The sequence below is a fragment of the Macaca fascicularis genome, chromosome 11 (assembly GCF_037993035.2).
Source record: "Macaca fascicularis isolate 582-1 chromosome 11, T2T-MFA8v1.1".
NCBI lineage: Eukaryota > Metazoa > Chordata > Mammalia > Primates > Cercopithecidae > Macaca > Macaca fascicularis.
Window position 1 is genome coordinate 57620494 of NC_088385.1, and position 19814 is coordinate 57640307.

At 47.1% G+C, this 19814-nt stretch overlaps 1 protein-coding gene across 19 annotated transcripts in view; it reads left to right on the top strand.

Annotated features, from left to right (window-relative positions):
* The first annotated feature begins 3328 nt into the window (after window positions 1–3328).
* Window positions 3329–19814, top strand: part of ATF1 (activating transcription factor 1) — a 60518-nt gene continuing 44032 nt past the window's right edge. For 4 of the 19 annotated variants that reach the window (XM_074006845.1, XM_015430920.4, XM_005570846.5 and 1 more), the window contains exon 1: window positions 3329–3558. Coding sequence is in view for 6 of the 19 variants with exons in the window: in XM_045365228.3 (XP_045221163.1) it covers window positions 4165–4212 (48 nt within the window). In the remaining 13 variants the exon portion in view is untranslated. Of the gene's footprint in view, window positions 3559–3733; window positions 4459–4745; window positions 4915–6462; window positions 6540–8467; window positions 8632–11251; window positions 11412–19814 lie in introns of those variants that run through there. The other 15 variants (XM_074006846.1, XM_065525183.2, XM_005570847.5 and 12 more) reach the window with 12 other exon arrangements.

Consider the following 19814-nt stretch of genomic DNA (forward strand, 5'->3'; position numbering starts at 1 on the left):
CACCCAGGCTGGACTGCAGTGGCATAATCTCAGCTCACTGCAACCTCTGCCTCCTGGGTTCAAGCGATTCTCCTGCCTTAGCCTCCCGAGTAGCTGGGACTACAGATGCGCACTAGTAGATGCCCGGCTAATTTTTGTAGTTTTAGTAGAGACAGGGTTTTACCATGTTGGCCAGGCTGGTCTCGAACTCCTGACCTCAGGTGATCTGCCCGCCTCGGCCTCCTAAAGTGCTGGGATTACAGGCATGAGCCAATGCGCCTGGTCACATCTCTTTTCTAACAACAAAAAAATGTGCCAGAAGAGCCAAAGTGGTGCTACCACAGGCTTGCCCAGTTTATTTTTAAGAAACATTACTTTAGGCCAGAGGCGGTGGCTCACACCTGTAATCCCAGCACTTTGGGAGGCAGATCACCTGAGGTCAGGAGTTTGAGACCAGCCTAACATGGTGAAACCCCAGCTCTACTAAAAATACAAAAATTAGCCAGACGTAGTCGCAAGTGCCTGTAATCCCAGCTACTCAGGAAGCTGAGGCAGGAGAGTCACTTGAACCTGGAAGGCAGAGGTTGCAGTGAGCCGAGATCCCGCTACTGCACTCCAGCCTGGGCGACAGAGCAAGACTCTGTCTCAAAAAAAAAAAAAAATTACCTTTGGTTCTAAGTTTTTCTTTCTTTTTCTTTTTTTTTGAGGTGGAGTCTTGCTCTGTCACCCAGTCTAGAGTGCAGTGGCACAATCTCGACTCACTGCAACCTTCGCCCCCTGGGTTCAAGTGATTCTCCTGCCTCAGCCTCCCAAGTAGCTGCGATTACAGGTGTGCTCCACTATGCTCAGCTAATTTTTTGTATTTTTGGTAGAGACAGGCTTTTGCCATACTGGTCTTGAACTCCTGACCTCCAGTGATCTGCCCGCCCTGGCCTCCCAAAGTGCTGGGATTACGGACTTGAGCCACCATGCCCAGCCATGGCCCTAAGTTTCTTTGTTTCTCTTTCCTTGCTTCTAAAATTAAAGATCTGTCCATCTGGTTTATGAAAGTTACTATTCAAATAAACTGCATGCATCAGAATCAAGACCTCTTTTTTTTTTTTTTCATCTAGTTATCACAATTCAGAAGACTGGTAGGCACAGCTATGACACTTCAATGAGAAAGAGAAACGGCAGAAGTATTTTTGAGGGGCAGTGTTGAACAAGCATAACTTTTTCTTCTTTTCCTCTGTCAACTGAGTTGTGGTTTTTTTGAGACGTAGTCTCACTCTGTTGCCCAGCCTGGAGTGCAGTGGTGCGATCTCAGCTCACCACGAACTCCGTCTCCTGGCTTCAAGCGATTCTCCTGTCTCCGCCTCCCGAGTAGCTGGGACTATAGGCTCATGCCACCACGTCTGGCTAATTTTTGTATTTTCAGTAGAGACGGAGTTTCGCCATTTTGTCAGGCTGGTCTCGAACTCCTGACCTCAGGTGATCCACCCGCCTCAGCCTCCCAAAGTGTTGGGATTACAGGCGTGAGCCACCGCGCTCGGCCCCTCCCCTGCTTTTTACTGATCAACTTTTGTTAAGCATTCTGTGGTCCACGGAAGAAAAACCCAAACACCAAAGAACAGTAAACTCGCACAACCAGCCTTCCAGCAATCAATATTCTGGATTCCAGAATGACTGAGGTTGGACTTTGTTAATCATCGAAGGCTGATATCTGAGAAACTCTTCCCCTCCCTTACCTTTATAGGCCACTTTTCTCTCAGTAATGCTGAAACGCTGACTTAACAGTTGTTTCCCGGTCTAGCATTTAATAGGTAATCAATAATGTTTGCTGAATGTCAATAGCTAAACGTTAGTGACCTCTTAAAAGGGTCTAGCAGAGTAAATCTTCGGCTTTACATCACATTCTTCGATCCAAAGGGCCCAAAATAGGAAAAGCTCTCTCCACTAAATCAGTTTCCTAAATTAGGGATCTCAAACTAGCAAAATTTCAGAAAACTTTTGGAACTTTCTGTCAAGAGCATACTAAAAAAATTTATCTTTTGTCGTTTACTATAATTAAAACCATAAAACAGCATTTTGCAAGGAAATTTTAAAAATTAAGAATAAGGCATAATTCCTTTTCCAGAGAGGTAGACACAAAAATATTCTGAAAAGTTTTTGTAATGCATTAAAACAACAGCATAACAGTTTATTAACACTCTGTTACGTTTGTTTTTTCTTTTCTTTTTTTTTTTTTTTTTTTTTTGAGACGGAGTTTTGCTCATGCTGCCCAGGCTGGAGTGCCATGACGCGATCTCGGCTCACCGCAACCTCTGCCTTCCGGGTTCAAGCGATTCTCCTGCCTCAGCCTCCCGAGTAGCTGGGATTACAGGCATGCGCCACCACACGCGGCTACTTTTGTATTTTTTTTAGTAGAGACGGGGTTTCTCCGTGTTGGTCAGGCTGGTCTCGAACCCCCGATCTCAGGTGATCCGCCCGCCTGGGCCTCCCAAAGTGCTGGGATTACAGGCGTGAGCCACCGCGCCCAGCCACCTTGTTACGTCTCATTGTAAATCCGTTTCTGTAGAAAATCCTTCCACATGGGTTAAAGGACACAACTCAATGTTACTTTATGGGATTAAGAAAAACCTGAGTAAGGCCGGGCGCGGTGGCTCACGCCTGTAATCTCAGGACTTTGGGAGGCCGAAGCGGAGGATCACTTGGGCCCAGAAGTTTAAGACCAGCCTGAGCAACATAGTGAGTCCTCTTCTCTTCAAGCCGAGCGTGGTGGCGCGCGCCTGTGGTCCCAGCTGCCCCAGAGGCTGAGGTTGGAGAATCGCTTGAACCCCAGGGTTGGAGGCTGCAGTGGGTCGAGATCGCGCCACTGCACTACAGCCTGGGCCACAGAGCGAGACCCCCGTCTCAATCTCGGGGAAAAAAAAAAAGACTCCATCTCCATAAAAAAAATATTTAAAAAAAGCTGAGGAAGGAAAACAGGCCGGCGTCGGTCAACGTCAACTGGCCGGAGTTGAGTTGACAGCGCCGCCACTCATCGATGAAACGGCCTCCCGCGAGCACCCAGCTGCTCATGGCCTCCGGAAGCGGACGTGGGGCGGGGCGGGGCAGGGTACCGCTCCTAAGGAGAAACGGAACCCCGGGCAGCCTCCCTCTCTCCCGGCAGCCTCAGGAACGCGTTCCGAGACACCCCTAGCCACAAGTCAGGACCGCGTACAAGATGGCGGCGCGTCACGTGGGCAGCGCGGTGACGCAGGACGGCGGCCCGCGCGGAGGCAGCGCCGTAGCTTCTCCCTAGCACACACTTGTACTCAGTTTTGCCCCCCCCGCCCCCGCCCCCGCCCCCGCCCCCGCCCCCGCCCCCGGCTTGGTGTAGATCATGCCGCCAGTGGCGGCCCTGACTGCCGAGCAAACGGTACCTTAGGACAGTTGGCTGTTAAGTGACACTAATTCTCCCCGCCCCACCTGACCCCCGAGAAGGAGGCTAGTCCCCCGCTGCGTGAGGGGGTGGGGACGTGGGTAGTGAATTCCGATCTACCTGGGAGGGGGGAGTGGAAGTTCCCGCCCTGGAGAGCGGCGAGGCAGCAGCCACAGGTAAGTGGGGGGCGGGGAGGGACGTGCCCCATGGCCCGGGCGGGGAAGGACGCGGGAACGTGGCGCCGGCGGGGACGCAGAGCGGGTCGCGCGCCGAGTGGGGGTCGCGCGCGGTGGTGGCGGTGGGGGAGGGGCGCAGCGGAAGGGGGAGGGGCCGCCCGCGCTTCCGGCCCCCGCGCTTTGGTGCTGCGCTGAGCCCTTCCAGTAGTGTGTCGTGTTCCCCTCGCTCCCAAATAAAAGTAAAGCTGGAAACCGCCCGCCGCGGGGTGGCTTTCGCCTCAGGAGCCGTCCTTTGCGGTCGCAGGCGCGAGCTCTCCGTGGGAGGTTTCGAGGTTGGGCCAGGAGCCTGGCGGAGGGCGGCGCGGCTATGGCCTCGGCGCGGTGTCCGCCGAGCGGAACCCGGGTCTGGTTAACCCCGCGACAGGGTCCTCTAAGCGCGTCGGCGCTGGCGACCCTGAGGGAAGAGGTGCCCATTACCCTCCTGGAGCTTGCAGTCTAGCGGGCAACAGAAGCACGGCATCGCGCACGCCCCAGACAATTCTGGAGAGATGTGCCTGGTAGCGGAGACAGAGTGGGGACAGCAGGCGGCTTTCCCCCTGCCTGGGAATGACACATGGGTGTCTGTTCCCTTTTGGATGGGCGACCCAGCCGAGGGTGACTTTCTCTTTTTGTATGTCATAAAACGAAGCCCGGCATTTCTCAGTTTCATCGATGCTTTGCAGCGGGCAGCTGAATCGCTTTGAAATGACTGCAATGTGAAATGTCTGGTTGTGGCGTTAGTGTTTTGGAGAGCATTGATTGGGCGGGTGGTACTCTTTGAGAACCTTTAGGCTTCAGAAGCTCGGCGTGGATCTGGCAGGCATCTTTGTCGGACTGGCCTCACCTGTGATGAGTCTATAGGTATTTATGTCGCAGAATGCATTTTAACCTGAGGTTTTTGTTAACAGAAATGCGTTCTTCTAAAATGCTGTTTTTTCTTTGGAGTTTATCATGGGCAGTTACCTCCGTGTCTTAATTAGAATCAGTACTGTTCCCCTAAAGTCGAATGTGTTAGCTCTTTAATACTTGCCATTATCTTTTAGGTTTGGTCTGTGAGCTATCTGTCCGTTCCTACCCGATCACCAGCAGGTGGCAGTCCCTTCTGACTTTAAATATAGGCTGTGCTATCTTTGCCAGTTTTTTGGGGTTTTTTTTTGTTTTGTTTTTAAATAGAGATGGTGTCAGAGGCGTGTGAACCAGAACAACTCCATCTTAAACAGGAGCTGGGTAAAATGAGGCTGAAACCTACTGGACTGCATTCCCAGACGGTTAAGGCATTCGAAGTCACAGGAGGAGACAGATCAGCACAAAATACAGGTCATAAAGACCTTGCTGATAAAACAGGTTGCAGTAAAGAAGCCGACCAAAACCGACATGGCCCCAAGAGGGACCTCTGGTCATCCTCACTGCTACACTCCCATCAGCGCCATTTACAAATCCTATGGCAATGTCAGGAAGTTATCCTTTATGGTCTAAAAAGGGAAGGCGTGAATAGTCCACCCCTTGTTTAGCATATCACTGAGAAACAGCCATAAAAATGGGTAACCAGCAGCCCTCGGGGCTGCTCTGTCTATGGAGTAGCCATTCTTTTTATTCCTTTACTTTCTTCATAATTTTGCTTTTACATCGCACTGTGGACTTGCCCTGAATTATTTCTTGTGCGAGATCCAAGAACCCTCAGTTGGAGTCTGGATCGGGATTCCTGTCCTGTAACATTTCTGGCAACCACAAAGGGACTATAGTGCAAAAACCCTGACCCAATGGCTACCTTTGGGTAAGTGTCGGGGTCCTGTAACATATTTGTGGTGGCCGCAGAAGCGACTATATTGCAGAAACAACAGTATTTATGTCTAGGAGTCTCTCCTAAGACAGAGTGGGTTAGAGGCCCCTCTTTTTTTTTTTTTTTTATTATTTTTTTTTTTTATTGAGACAGAGTCTCGCTCTGCCGCCCAGGCTAGAGTGCAGTGGCGTGATCTTGGCTCACTGCAAGCTCCGCCTCCCGGGTTCACGCCATTCTCCTGCCTCAGCCTCCCGAGTAGCTGGGACTACAGGCGCCCGCCACCTCGCCCAGCTAGTTTTTTTGTATTTTTTAGTAGAGACGGGGTTTCACCGTGTCAGCCAGGATGGTCTCGATCTCCTGACCTCGTGATCCGCCCGTCTCGGCCTCCCAAAGTGCTGGGATTACAGGCTTGAGCCACCGCGCCCGGCCAGAGGCCCCTCTTAATAAAAGGCAAGGACACTTGACCGACCCTGGGTTGGAGGCCCTTCTAAGATGTAGGGAGTTAGAGTCCCCTCTGAGTTAAGTCCCTGTCATCTAAGAACAGGTTTGGCACTATGGGATGTTAACTGCTGTTCTTTTTGGATTAATCTGTCTTACGCTCTTTGTTGATGGCTGTGGGTGACAGGGTTAGGTATGTACAGGATCGTGGGACATGGGGAGCTTTTTCCTCCCTAAAAGGGGAAACTTGAGAGCTGATGGGACTGCTGGAAAAGGCTCATTTGCTACGGACAAGCGGCGTCTTGAAGTTTTCATTGTCGGCTGCAATGAGTGGGTCTTTTTCTCTGGCCTCCCTAAGCTCATCAGCTTCCCCACCCTGCTACAGGCAATACATTTCTTCTCTACTTCGAGTTTCTTATATTTTCTATTACTCAGGGCGACCACCTTGCCTAGAGACTACATATTGAAATTCCAAGTCGGAGGTTGAATTAAAGATGACAGGCCCATCTGGGGGCAGATTTAAGCCTTGCTAGTTTGATATTGGGTGCTAAGCGGAGTGGCTGATGTCTTTGTTTTATCACACGTATTTTTCTCTGGCCAGAACGAAAAAAAGATAATTTTCCTTTATGATATGACTTGGCCCCCAGGGCAGTGATGCCGCGAGCTTGAACACTAGGACCACTAAGGGAAAGGGAGCCCAGAAGCCTGGGATGCTGGCAAAAGGGTAAGAATTTATTACCAGTCAGATTTCTGGCTTCTCTCTCACTGTACAAATGGTTAAGTGAATGGTTTGTTTGTTTTTTTGTTTTTTTTTTTTTGAGACGGAGTCTCGGTCTGTCGCCCAGGCTGGAGTGCAGTGGCCGGATCTCAGCTCACTGCAAGCTCCGCCTCCCGGGTTCACGCCATTCTCCTGCCTCAGCCTCCCGAGTAGCTGGGACTACAGGCGCCCGCCGCCTCGCCCGGCTAGTTTTTTGTATTTTTTAGTAGAGACGGGGTTTCACTGGGTTAGCCAGGATGGTCTCGATCTCCTGACCTCGTGATCCGCCGGTCTCGGCCTCCCAAAGTGCTGGGATTACAGGCTTGAGCCACCGCGCCCGGCCGTGAATGGTTTTTTTTTTTAAAAAAAAATCAGCCTGGCATGGTGGCTCATGCCTGTAATCCCAGCACTTTGGGAGGCTGAGGCGGGTGGATCCCCTGAGGTCAGGAGTTTGAGACTAGCCATGGCCAACACGGTGAAACCCTGTCTCTGCTAAAAATACAGAAAATTAGCCTGGTGTGGAGGCACGTGTGCCTGTAGTCCTAGCTACTTGTATAGAGGCTGAGGCAGGAGAATTGCTTGACCTGGGAGGCAGAGGTTGCACTGAGCTGAGATAGCGCCATTGTACTCCAGCCTGGGCGACACAGCCAGACTCTGTCTCAAAATAATAATAATAATAATAATAATGAATAAATCAGTGTTTATCTCCTCTGTAAAGTTTTGATTAATGTGAAAAAGAATTCTAAGGCTAGTCTTTTTTTTTTTTGAGACGGAGTCTCTCTCTGTTGCCCAGCCCAGGCTGGAGTGCAGTGGCGCGATCTCGGCTCACTGCAAGCTCCGCCTCCCGGGTTCACGCCATTCTCCTGCCTCAGCCTCCCGAGTAGCTGGGACTACAGGCGCCCACAACCGCGCCTGGCTAATTTTTTGTAATTTTTAGTAGAGACGGGGTTTCACCGTGGTCTCGATCTCCTGACCTTGTGATCCGCCCGCCTTGGCCTCCCAAAGTGCTGGGATTACAGGCGTGAGCCACCGCACCCGGCCTAGGCTAGTCTTAAGCTGGTGTATTTTGTGCTTTGAATTCATTTTTCTGTGTCAAAGGGTACTTTAGGATAAAACACAGGCTTAGAACACCTGTAAGTGGATCATGAGGTCAGAAGATCAAGACCATCCTGACCAACATGGTGAAACCCCATCTCTACTAAAAATACAAAAATTAGCTGGGTGTGGTGACGTGCGCCTGTAGTCCCAGCTACTCGGGAGGCTGAGGCAGGAGAATCTCTTGAACCCAGGAGGCGGAGGTTGCAGTGAGCCGAGATTGTGCCACTGCATCCAGCCTGGCAACAGAGTGAGACTCTCTCTCAAAAAAAATAAATAAATAAAAAGCCCGCTTTTCAAGATGACCCAGCAAGCTGGTCAGTAACATACTTGGCTGCAGGTCCCTGAAACAAATGAAAGATTGGATGAAGTCTCCACCTTGTTTTATGTCCTTGGGAACTTGACCTTTTAACCTTGCGTGGTACTTTCTTTTGGTCCCCATCTTCAGGGAACAGGAATTTCAGGGTTCATGTCATGGTTAGCTCTAAAAATCATGTTAAATAGTTAAAAGCTGTTATAATATAAGCTCAAAATTAACTACTCTAGACTCCTTCTGGGAAAGTGAACAGAGACTGCCCTGTGCTGTAGCTCAGTAGCTAAGTTCTTGCACTTTCTTTTTTTTTTTTTTTTTGAGTTGGAGTCTCGCTCTGTTGCCCAGGCTGGAGTGCAGTGGCACGATCTCGGCACACTGCAATCTCCACCTGCCAAGTTCAAGCAATTTGCCTGCCTCAGCCTCCCAAGTAGCTGGGACTACAGGTGTGTGCCACCACGCCGAGCTAATTTTTGTATTTTTAGTACAGATGGGGTTTCATCATATTGGGCAGGCTGGTCTCAAACTCACGACCTCAGGTGATCTGCCTGCCTCAGCCTCCTAAAGTGCTGGGATTACAGGCATGAGCCACTGCACCCAGCCAGCCTTTGCACTTTCACGGCAGCAGTCCGGGTTCAGTTCCCCACCTAGGAAGTAAGTCGTTTCTGGTTTAATATCTGTGTGACCTTATCTATTCTCTTCTCTGTGAACTGTTTTATATTTTCGTTTTTCTAAGCACCTGGGAGGTTACCTTTGATAAAGTTCAAAAGCCGGAAATACCAGCCATTTGGCATAGAAACTTCTAAAAGGACTTTATTAAAGAGTGCTATGGTTAAAATCAGTTTAATTAAAAGCAGATGTTCAAGCTGTAACAGTCTGGACTCCTTGGGAAAAACGAAGCATCAGAGACCCCTTTCTTGGCCCTGTTCTTCCAAGGGCTCCACCCCGAATCCAGTAATTCAATTAAGAAATTTAAAAACTGGCAGATGAAAAATCTTACAACCACTGTAGTCATCTTCTTCTGTCTTTCTGTGTAGCTATATAGGTGTTGTGTGTAATATGTATATAAAAGAGCTCTGATTAATCGGCTTAAACAAAAACATTTAAATCAAATATTTTGAAAGCAAAATAAAAACTAATGCCTTTTAGTTCATGTAACTTTAGTAATCTTTGGGAAAGAAAAACAGCTTTAAAATTATTGATAAAAATGTTAGTCTTAAGTATGCAGGTCAGGTACTAAGTTTGTTAAATGATTTAAGGCCATAAACTGTTTCAATGACTTTTTTTTCTTTCTTTTTTTTTTTGTTTTTTTTTGTTTTGAGACAGAGTCTCGCTCTGTTGCCCAGGCTGGAGCGCAGTGGTGCAATCTTGGCTCACTGCAAGCTCTGCCTGCCAGGTTCACGCCATTCTCCTGCCTCAGCCTCCCAAGTAGCTGGGACTACAGGCGCCCGCCACCACGCCCGGCTAATTTTTTTGTATTTTTAGTAGAGACGAGGTTTCACTGTGTTAGCCTCCTGACCTCGTGATCTACCCACCTCGGCCTCCCAAAGTGCTGGGATTACAGGCGTGAGCCACCATACCCAGCCTGTTTCTTTGACTTGTAAAAATTGTTCAGTTTACCCTACCTTAAAGCCATTAGATTATAGATAAGGCCTGGGGACATGTGGAGTTAGCCACACCCCTAGCTGTGCTGAAGAGTCAGCTCTTATCTGCACTTCTGCCTGGTGTGTCCTAGGCTAGGCTCTACACCTAGTACATAATTAAAATTCCTTACTAACCAGGGTTTTCACCAAAAGTAAAAGTCGCTAAAAGTTAAAATTGGAACATGATTGAGACTGTTGAAGAGTCAGTTTTACATGTAAGGTGTGTAAGGAAAGTAGAATGTACTTTTGGTAAAAGATTATAAGAAGGCATGGAAATGTGGGGGTTTTTTGGCGAAAGGGTTAAAGAATTGTTCTAAGTTGGCCGGGCGCAGTGGCTCAAACCTGTAATCCCAGCACTTTGGGAGGTCGAGGCGGGTGGATCACCTGAAGTTAGGAGTTTGAGACCAGCCTGGCCAACATGGTGAAACCCCATCTCTACCAAAAAATACAAAAGTTAGCTGCTGGGCATGGTGGTGCACACCTGTAGTCCCATCTATTCCAAAGGCTGAGGCAGGAGAAGCGCTTGAACCTTGCGGGGGAGGCTGCAGTGATCCGAGATTGCACCATTGCACTCCATCCAGCCTGGGTGCCAGAGCAAGACTCCATCTCAAAAAAAAAAAAAAAAAAAAAATCATACAGGAGGCATTATCAAATGTGAAATGGTGTTTTGCTTTGTATTATATTTACATAACTATATTATTGGTATATGTTCCAAAGTTACGGAAAACTCCTGTAATTCTAATATGATTTAGTGTGTGTTAATAATTATAATCACGATGCAAAATATTGTGTGCCACAGAAGTAACCACATTTCCTTATCATTTGTGGCTTTAATAGTGGCTCTCCTAAAACTTTTTATCATCCAGAGACAATTGCTGTCTTGTTTTAATCCTGTTTAGAAGATGGTTTATAATCAGCTATAGAACTCTAGCAGGTGTTCTTTTTGTTTTTTTTTGAGACGGAGTCTTGCTCTGTCACCCAGGCTGGAGTGCAGTGGTGCTATTTCGGCTCACTGCAAGCTCTGCCTCCCGGGTTCACGCCATTCTCCTGCCTCAGCCTCCTGAGTAGCTGGGACTACAGGCACCCGCCACCGTGCCCAGCTAATTTTTTGTATTTTTAGTAGAGATGGGGTTTCACCGTGGTCTCGATCTTCTGACCTTGTGATCCGCCTGCCTCGGCCTCCCAAAGTGCTGGGATTACAGGCGTGAGCCACCGCGCCCGGCCAGCAGGTGTTCTTAAATGCAAGTTTCTTATAACTTTGGAAATTGTAACATTGGAATAGAGGAAACAACTTTCAGAACTCTCATGAAGAGCTAGAATGTTCATGAATATCAAATGAAACAGTTAACTGAATCAGCTGAACCAATAGAAAACTGAAGTAATCTTTTTAACTTGGATTAAAATGCTGCTGATCCTTTTTTGTTTTTCAGAGTCAGGGAAACTTTTCATTTGAGCTATTTACAGTTTGTAGCAATTGAGTAAAGTATATTGCTGTGAACGAAATTTGGAACATATTTGTTTCTCTATATCAGATTTCTCCAGAATTTAGAAACTAGTTGTGAGTATTCTTAACTTATGGCAATGTAGTTATTCACATAAGTGCAATAAGAATCTGTTTTCTTTTGTAACAGGATACAATTGGAGAAATTGGTTATTTTACCAAGGCTTTGACTGGAATGGTGTGCTTTCCTTTAAGGAATCAAACTTGACTTGTAGAGCCAATAAAAGCCCTTTGGGGAACTAGTCTCATACCTTGCCTACACAGTTCCTGTATGAGGTTTCTGACCTATGGTAAGTAAAGAATGTCACTTTCTCACCTGTCCAGGAACCCCAAGTTATCTTGGGACCTCAAAAGGAGAGAAATTTACCCAACTTATAGGTATTTGAGGATACAAACCCATGTCAGGGCTCGGCTTTTAAAAAAGTCTTATCTGAGATTCCTTATGAAACAGAGTTCCATCAAAGCCAATTAAAAAGCCTATGTGAAAAATCATTATTCTTGCTGCACTTTATACAAACAATCAGGCCAAATATAATAAAGCAAATCAGTCTTACCGTAATTTGTCTTTAGTAAAAATGGGAAACTGGAAAGAGAAATACTATGTTTCAAAAACTGTGGTATGCTTGTTATTAAATTCTAGTCTCCTTAATTGTTTTTAAGTTTGTTTCTGCAATTTAGGCTAACTCTGCTTATTCTTGTAAACCAACCAGTAATCTCTAACTGTTGCTCAGAAGAAACAAGAAGGATGGGTAATTTTAAAAATCTGGATAAGTATTCTAATTCTGGGCACATTACAATCAGCTAACAACCCCGTATCAGCTTAGTTCCAACAGTTGCCCAGTTAATGAAAAGCCTTCTAATTTAGTTTTTTACTTGGAATAACTTTACTTGTTTTGCTTTACTCTTCTTTTTTTTCCTTTCTTTTTGAGACAGAGTCTTGTTCTGTTGCCCAGGCTGGGCTGCAGTGGCACCATCTTGGCTCACTGTGGCCTCCGCCTCCCAGGTTCAAGCAATTCTCCTGCCTCAGCTTCCCAAGTAGAATTACAGGCACACGCCACAATGCCCGGCTAACTTTTGTATTTTTAGTAGAGACAGGGTTTCACCATGTTGGCCAGGCTGGCCTCGAACTCCTGACCTCAGGTAATCCACCCACCTCGGCCTCCCAAAGTGCTGGATTACAGGTGTGAGCCACTGTACCCAGCCTATTTTGCTTTACTCTTGTGGAATATATTGCTGTTATACTTTTTGCATAGGAATACAGGACAAGCTTACTGAATGTTTTCTTTTTTTTTTTGAGACGGAGTCTTGCTGTGTCGCCCAGGCTGGAGTACAGTGGCATGGTCTCTGCTTACCGCAAGCTCAGCCTCCAGAGTTCACGTCATTCTCTTGCCTCAGCCTCCAGAGTAGCTGGGACTACAGGCACCCACCACCACGTCCAGCTAATTTTTTGTATTTTTTGTAGAGACAGGGTTTCATTGTGTTAGTCAGGATGGTCTTGATCTCCTGACCTCGTGATCTGCCTGCCTCGGCCTACCAAAGTGCTGGGATTACAGGCGTGAGCCACTGTGCCCGGCCTGAATGTTTTCTTATTAATCTTCCAGATACCACCTTTTGTTGAAACTCGAGTTATGAATGAACCTTACCATACTGATGCTTTCTGACTGAGCTCCTTTCTACCGTGAATGCGATAGACCCTCATAGGCAGGCAGGAATATCATTGCCCCTGTTTAGCCTGAAGAAGTTATAGAAGGTGGATCTTCGTCCCTCTGCAACCCTTAGGATTAAGGGTTCTCTTATAAAAGGTGGGGGGAATGTCAGAGTGTGTGAACCAGAGCAACTCCATCATAAGCAGGCTGGGTAAAATGGGGCTAAAACCTACTGACCCTGCATTCCCAGATGGTTAAGGCATTCTAAGTCACAGGATGAGATAGGAGGTCAGCACAAAATACAAGGCATAAAGACCTTAATGGCCGGGCGCGGTGGCTCAAGCCTGTAATCCCAGCACTTTGGGAGGCCGAGACGGGCAGATCACGAGGTCGGGAGATCGAGACCATCCTGGCTAACACGGTGAAACCCCGTCTCTGCTAAAAAATACAAAAAACTAGCCGGGCGTGGCAGCGGCGCCTGTAGTCCCAGCTACTTGGGAGGCTGAGGCAGAAGAATGGCGTGAACCCGGGAGGCGGAGCTTGCAGTGAGCTGAGATCCGGCCACTGCACTCCAGCCTGGGCGACAGAAGAGACTACGTCTCAAAAAAAAAAAAAAAAAAAAAAAAAAAAGACCTTGATACAATAGGTTGCAGTAAAGGAGCCGGCCAAAACCCACCAAAACCAAAATGGCCTGAGAGTGACCTGTGGTCGTCATCATTGCTATACTCCCACCAGCACCATGACAGTTCACAAATGCCATGGCAAAGTCAGGAAGTTACCCTGTATGGTTTAAAAAGGGGAGGCATGAAAAATCCACCCCTTGTTTAGCATATCATCAACAACCATAAAAATGGACAACCAGCAGCCCTCAGGGCTGCTCTATGGAGTAGCCATTCTTTTATTCCTTTATTTTTTTAATAAACTTGCTTTTACTTCACGCTGCGGACTTGCCCTAAATTATTTCTTGTGCGAGATCCAAGAACCCTCTGTTGGGGTCTGGATCGGGATCCCTGTCCTGTAACAGTAGCGTCTCACTGTGTTGCTCAGATTGATAAACTCCTGAGCTCAAGCGATCTTATCGCCTCTGTCTCCCCAAGTGCTGGGATTACAGGTATGAGCCAACACACTCGACTGTATTTCTGCAAGTTTTGTTGTGCCTGAATTCCTTCATTCCTTTTTTCTCTTTTTTTTTTTTGAGATGGAGTTTCACTCTTGTTGCCAGGCTGGAGTGTAGTGGTGTGATCTCAGCTCACTGCAACCTCCACCTCCTGGGTTTAAGTGATTCTCCTTCCTCAGCCTCCCAAGTAGCTGGGATTACAGGTGTGTGCCACCACCCCTGGCTAATTTTGTAGTTTTTTTTTTTTTTTTTTTGAGACGGAGTCTCGCTGTGTCTCCCAGGCTGGAGTGCAGTGGCGTGATCTCGGCTCACTGCAAGCTCCGCCTCCCGGGTTCACGCCATTCTCCCACCTCAGCCTCCCAAGTAGCTGAGACTACAGGCGCCCGCCACCACGCCCGGCTAGTTTTTTGTATTTTTAGTAGAGACGGGGTTTCACCATGTTAGCCAGGATAGTCTCGATCTCCTGACCTCGTGATCCACCCGCCTCGGCCTCCCAAAGTGCTGGGATTACAGGCTTGAGCCACCGCGCCCGGCCAATTTTGTAGTTTTAGTAGAGACCGAGTTTCACCGTGTTGGTCAGGTTGGTCTCGAACTCCTGACCTCAAGTGGTCCACCCACCTCGGCCTCCCAAATTTCTGGTATTACAGGTGTGACCAATGCACCCAGCCAAATTGCCCCATTTCTAAAGCTGGGGTGAGGTAACTGTCTAAATATATTTCTGTCTGTCTCTCTCTTTTAAGAGACAGGTGTCTCACTTTGTTACCCAGGCTGGAGTGCGCCTAGCCTTTTTTTTTCTTTCAACTTTTAAGTTCCAGGGTACGTGCACAGGATGTGCAGGCTTATTACATAGGTAAACATGTGCCATGGTGGTTTGCTGCACAGAACAACCCATCACCTAGGTATTGAGCACAGCATCCATTAGCTATTCTTCCTAATGCTCTCCCTCCCCCCGCTGCACCCTCCTCCACAGGCCCCAGTGGGTGTGCTTCCCCCACCATGTGTCCATGTGTTTTCATCATTCAGCTCCTACTTAGAAGTGAGAACATGCAGTGTTTGATGTTCTGTTCCTTTGTTAGTTTGCTGAGGATTACAGCTTCCAGCTCAGTCCATGTCCCTGCAGAGGACATTATATCTTTCCTTTTCATGGCTGCATAGTATTCCATGGTGTATATGTACATGTTCTTAATCCAGTCTGTCATTGATGGGCATATGGGTTGATTCCATGTCTTTGCTATTGTGAATAGTGCTGCAGTGAACATATGTGTGCATGTATCTTTATAACAGAATGATTTATATTCCTTTGGGTATATACCAGTGATGGTATTGCTGGGTCAAATGGTATTTCTACCTCTAGATCTTTGAGAAATTGCTACCCTGCCTTCCATAATGTTTGAACTAATTCGCACTCCCACCAGCAATGTAAAAGCATTCCTTATTCTCCACAACCTCGCCAACATCTGTTGTTGACTTTTTAATTGCCATTCTTTTTGTTTTGTTTTGTTTTGTTTTTTGAGACAGAGTCTCGCTCTGTCGCCCAGGCTGGAGTGCAGTGGCCGGATCTCAGCTCACTGCAAGCTCCGCCTCCCGGGTTCACGCCATTCTCCTGCCTCAGCGTCCCGAGTAGCTGGGACTACAGGCGCCTGCCACCTCGCCCAGCTAGTTTTTTGTATTTTTTAGTAGAGACGGGGTTTCACCATGTTAGCCAGGATGGTCTCGATCTCCTGACCTTGTGATCCGCCTGTCTCGGCCTCCCAAAGTGCTGGGATTACAGGCTTGAGCCACCGCGCCCAGCCTTGTTTTGTTTTTTGAGACAAAGTCTCATTCTACTGCCCAGGCTAGGGTGCAGTGGCACAATCTTGGCTCACTGCAACCTCCGCCTCCTGGGCAGCCTCCCGAGTAGCTGGGACCACAGTTGCCCAGGATGCTGGCTAATTTTTTTTTTTCTTGAGACTGGGTCTTGCTCTGTTGCCCAGGTTGGAGTACAGTGGTGCGATCTCTGTTCACTACAACCTCTCCGCCTCCTGGGTTCAGGTGATTCTCCTGCCTCAGCCTTCCAAGTAGCTGGGACTACAGGTGCCCGCCACCACGCCCAGCTTGTTTTTGTATTTTAGTAGAGATGGGGTTTAGCCATGTTGGCCAGTCTGGTCTCAAGGTCCTGACCTCAAGTGATCTGCCCACCTCGGCCTCCCAAAGTGCTGCGATGACAGGTGTGAGCCACCACACCAGGCCAGTAATCGCCATTTGACTGACGTGAGATGGTATCTCATCGCGGTTTTGATTTACATTTCTCTAATGATCAGTGATGTTGAGCTTAAAAGATTCTTAGTTTATTGTCTAGCATATAATGTTTGTTTGCAAGTTTTTTCTTTTTTTTTTTTTTTTTGGAGACGGAGTTTCACTCTTGTTGCCCAGGCTGTAGTGCATTGGCACAATCTCACCTCACTGCAACATCTGTCTCCTGGGGTCAAGCAATTCTCCTGCCTCAGCCTCCTGAGTAGCTGGAATTACAGGCATGCGCCACCATGCCTGGCTAATTTTTTTTTTTTTTTTTTTAGTAGAGACGGGGTTTCTCCATGTTGGCCAGGCTGGTCTTTTTTTTTTTTTTTTTTTTTTTTTTTTTTTTTTTTTGAGACGGAGTCTCGCTCTGTCACCCAGGCTGGAGTGCAGTGGCCGGATCTCAGCTCACTGCAAGCTCCGCCTCCCGGGTTTACTCCATTCTCCTGCCTCAGCCTCCCAAGTAGCTGGGACTACAGGCGCCCGCCACCTCGCCCGGCTAGTTTTATTTTTTTTATGTATTTTTAGTAGAGACGGGGTTTCACCGTGTTCACCAGGATGGTCTCGATCTCCTGACCTTGTGATCCGCCCGTCTCGGCCTCCCAAAGTGCTGGGATTACAGGCTTGAGCCACCGCGCCCGGCCAGCCAGGCTGGTCTTGAACTCCTCACCTCAGGTGATCCACCCACCTCAGCCTCCCAAAGTGGTGGGATTACAGGCGTGAGCCACCGTGCTTGGCCGCACGTTTTCTTAAAAGTGTCCTGCCAGCCGGGCGCGGTGGCTCAAGCCTGTAATCCCAGCACTTTGGGAGGCCGAGACGGGCAGGTCACGAGGTCAGGAGATCGAGACCATCCTGGCTAACACGGTGAAACCCCGTCTCTACTAAAAAATACAAAAAAACCAGCCGGGCGAGGTGGCGGGCACCTGTAGTCCCAGCTACTCGGGAGGCTGAGGCAGGAGAATGGCGTAAACCCAGGAGGCGGAGCTTGCAGTGAGCCGAGATCACGCCACTGCACTCCAGCCTGGGCGACAAAGCGAGACTCCGTCTCCAGGGGGGGGAAAAAAAAAGTGTCCTGCCTTCCCTGACATTTTCTGTGTCAGCAAGGTCTCAGGCCACCAAGATTTCTCAGTTCCTTCTATTGCCATTGATGGTGCTTCTGAAGTGGTGTTTCACTACTCCCTGGTTTCTGCCTGATTTTGGGTTATCTCCTGTTAAGCTTATATATGCTAACTGGGGGCTTACTTTATTTTTACAGAAAATGCATTCGTACACATAAAATTTATTCTGTATTGAACAAGTTTTTAACACATTGTTAACCTTAACCTCAATTTTAGAAATAATAGCTTAAAAAAAGTGAACAAATAAAGGTTATATTCTGATAACAGTAAAATAGTATGTACTGTTGTTTATGAAATGAAACTATAAAGTTGTTTTTATTTTGGAAAAAGCTTTATTTGATATGTTGATTCTTCATGTATGCAATAATGGAAAATGTTATCTTTTTTTTTTTTTTGAGATGATGGGCTCTCGCTGTGTTCCCCAGGCTGGTCTCGAACTCCTGGGGGTTGCTGAAGCAATCCTCCTGCCTTAGCCTCCTAAGTAGCTGGAATTATAAGTGTGTACCCTGTTAGTTATCTTTTTTGTAGGAAAGGTGGTTATAATTATTGTCCAAGATGTTACTTGCTGATTATAGTGGCTTTTACTGTTATGTGTGTTTTTTTGTTGATCATATTAGTTTCTATAGAAGTAGGAATGTATCTTACTTTTTTTTTTTTTTTTGAGACCGAGTCTTGCTCTCTTGCCCAGGCTGGAGTGCAGTGGCCGGATCTCAGCTCACTGCAAGCTTCGCCTCCCGGGTTCACGCCATTCTCCGACCTCAGCCTCCCGAGTAGCTGGGACTACAGGCACCCGCCACCTCGCCCGGCTAGTTTTTTGTATTTCTTAGTAGAGACGGGGGTTTCACCGTGTTAGCCAGGATGGTCTCGATCTCCTGACCTCGTGACCCGCCCGTCTCGGCCTCCCAAAGTGCTGGGATTACAGGCTTGAGCCACCGCGCACGGCCGTATCTTACTTTTTTGAAACAGGGTCTTGCTGTCACCCAGGCTGGAATGTTAGTGGCACGATCATGGCCCACTGCAACCTCAACCTCCTGGGCTCAAGTGATCCGCCAGTATCAGTGGGCGTCCCCCTCTCCAGCACCCCCACCTCCTGCAGGATCTGGGACCACAGGCATGTGCCACCACACCTTGCTAATTAAAAAAAAATTTTTTTATGGAGACGAGGTCTTGCTACATTGTCCAAGATGGAGAAGTAGGAATTCTTAAGGATATTGTTACGGAGGGAAAAAACAAAGGTATCGTTTCTAGTAATTAACAAGATGAAAACAAAAGTATCATTTCTAGTAATTAACAAGATTATAAAAACTCTTTTATAGTTTCAGTGCTTTAGGATTACATCTTCTTTTTTCTTCTTTGCTCTGTATTCTTATATTTTCTGAAGTAGAGTATTTAAAAGGTATTTTTAGTAGAGATATTATGCAGAAGGTACCTGATTTTGTCTTTTCTGTTTGTATATTAGTCTGTGGGATTACCTTGTATTAGTGTAGATTAAAAAGCACTGAATTGACCAGTGTGACTGATGCCTGTAATCACAGCACTTTAGGAGGCCAAGGTGGGTGGATCGCTTGAGCTCAGGAGTTCAAGGCCGAAACCTTGTCTCCACAAAAAATTTTAAAAATTAGCCGGATATGGTGATATGTGCCTGTGGTCCCAGCTACTTGGGAGGCTGAGGTTGAGGATCACTTGAGCTCAGGAGATTGAGACTGCAGTGAGCTGTAATCGCACCACTGCACTCCAGCCAGGGTCACAGAGCAACACCCTGTCTCAAAAAAAGAAAAAAAAAAAGGAGGAGGAAAACACTAAGACTCTGGTAATGGATGGACAAATGATATGACCAGATAACTCACACAACTAATGGAGAATTAAAGAAATATGAAACAATGCACATTTTTTGCCTATCAAATTAATTATTTCTATTGCTTCCTTACGTGCTTTTGATAAACTGTATTCATTCAGAACACTTTAAATATTTCCTACGTAATTCCCTTACATTAAGTAATTATCTTTTTTGGAACTACAGAAAAAAATCTTAATTACAGAAAAAGGTTTATGCACCAGAGATGTTTATGACAGTATTGTTTTGGTAAAAAAAATACAATTTATGCACATTCCCTGGATGCTGTATTATGTAGTCTGTCTGTCTGTCTGTCTTTCTTTCTTTCTTTCTTTTTCTTTCTTTCTTTCTTTCTTCCTTTCTTCCTTCCTTCCTTCCCTCCTTCCCTCCTTCCCTCCTTCCCTCCTTCCCTCCTTCCCTCCTTCCCTCCTTTCTTTCTTTCTTTCTTTCTTTTTCTTTCTTTTCTTTCTTTCCTTTCTTTTCTTTCCTTCTTTCCTTCTTTCTTTCTCTCTTTCTCTCTTTCTCTCTTACTTTCTCTCTTTCTCTCTCTCTCTCTTTCTTTCTTTCTTTCTTTTTTGAGATGGAGTCTGGCTCTGTTGCCCAGGCTGGAGGGCAGTGGCACAATCCCAGCTTACTGCATCCTCTGCCTCCTGGGTTCAAGCGATTCTCCTGTTGAGTAGCTGGGATTACAGACATGTGCCACC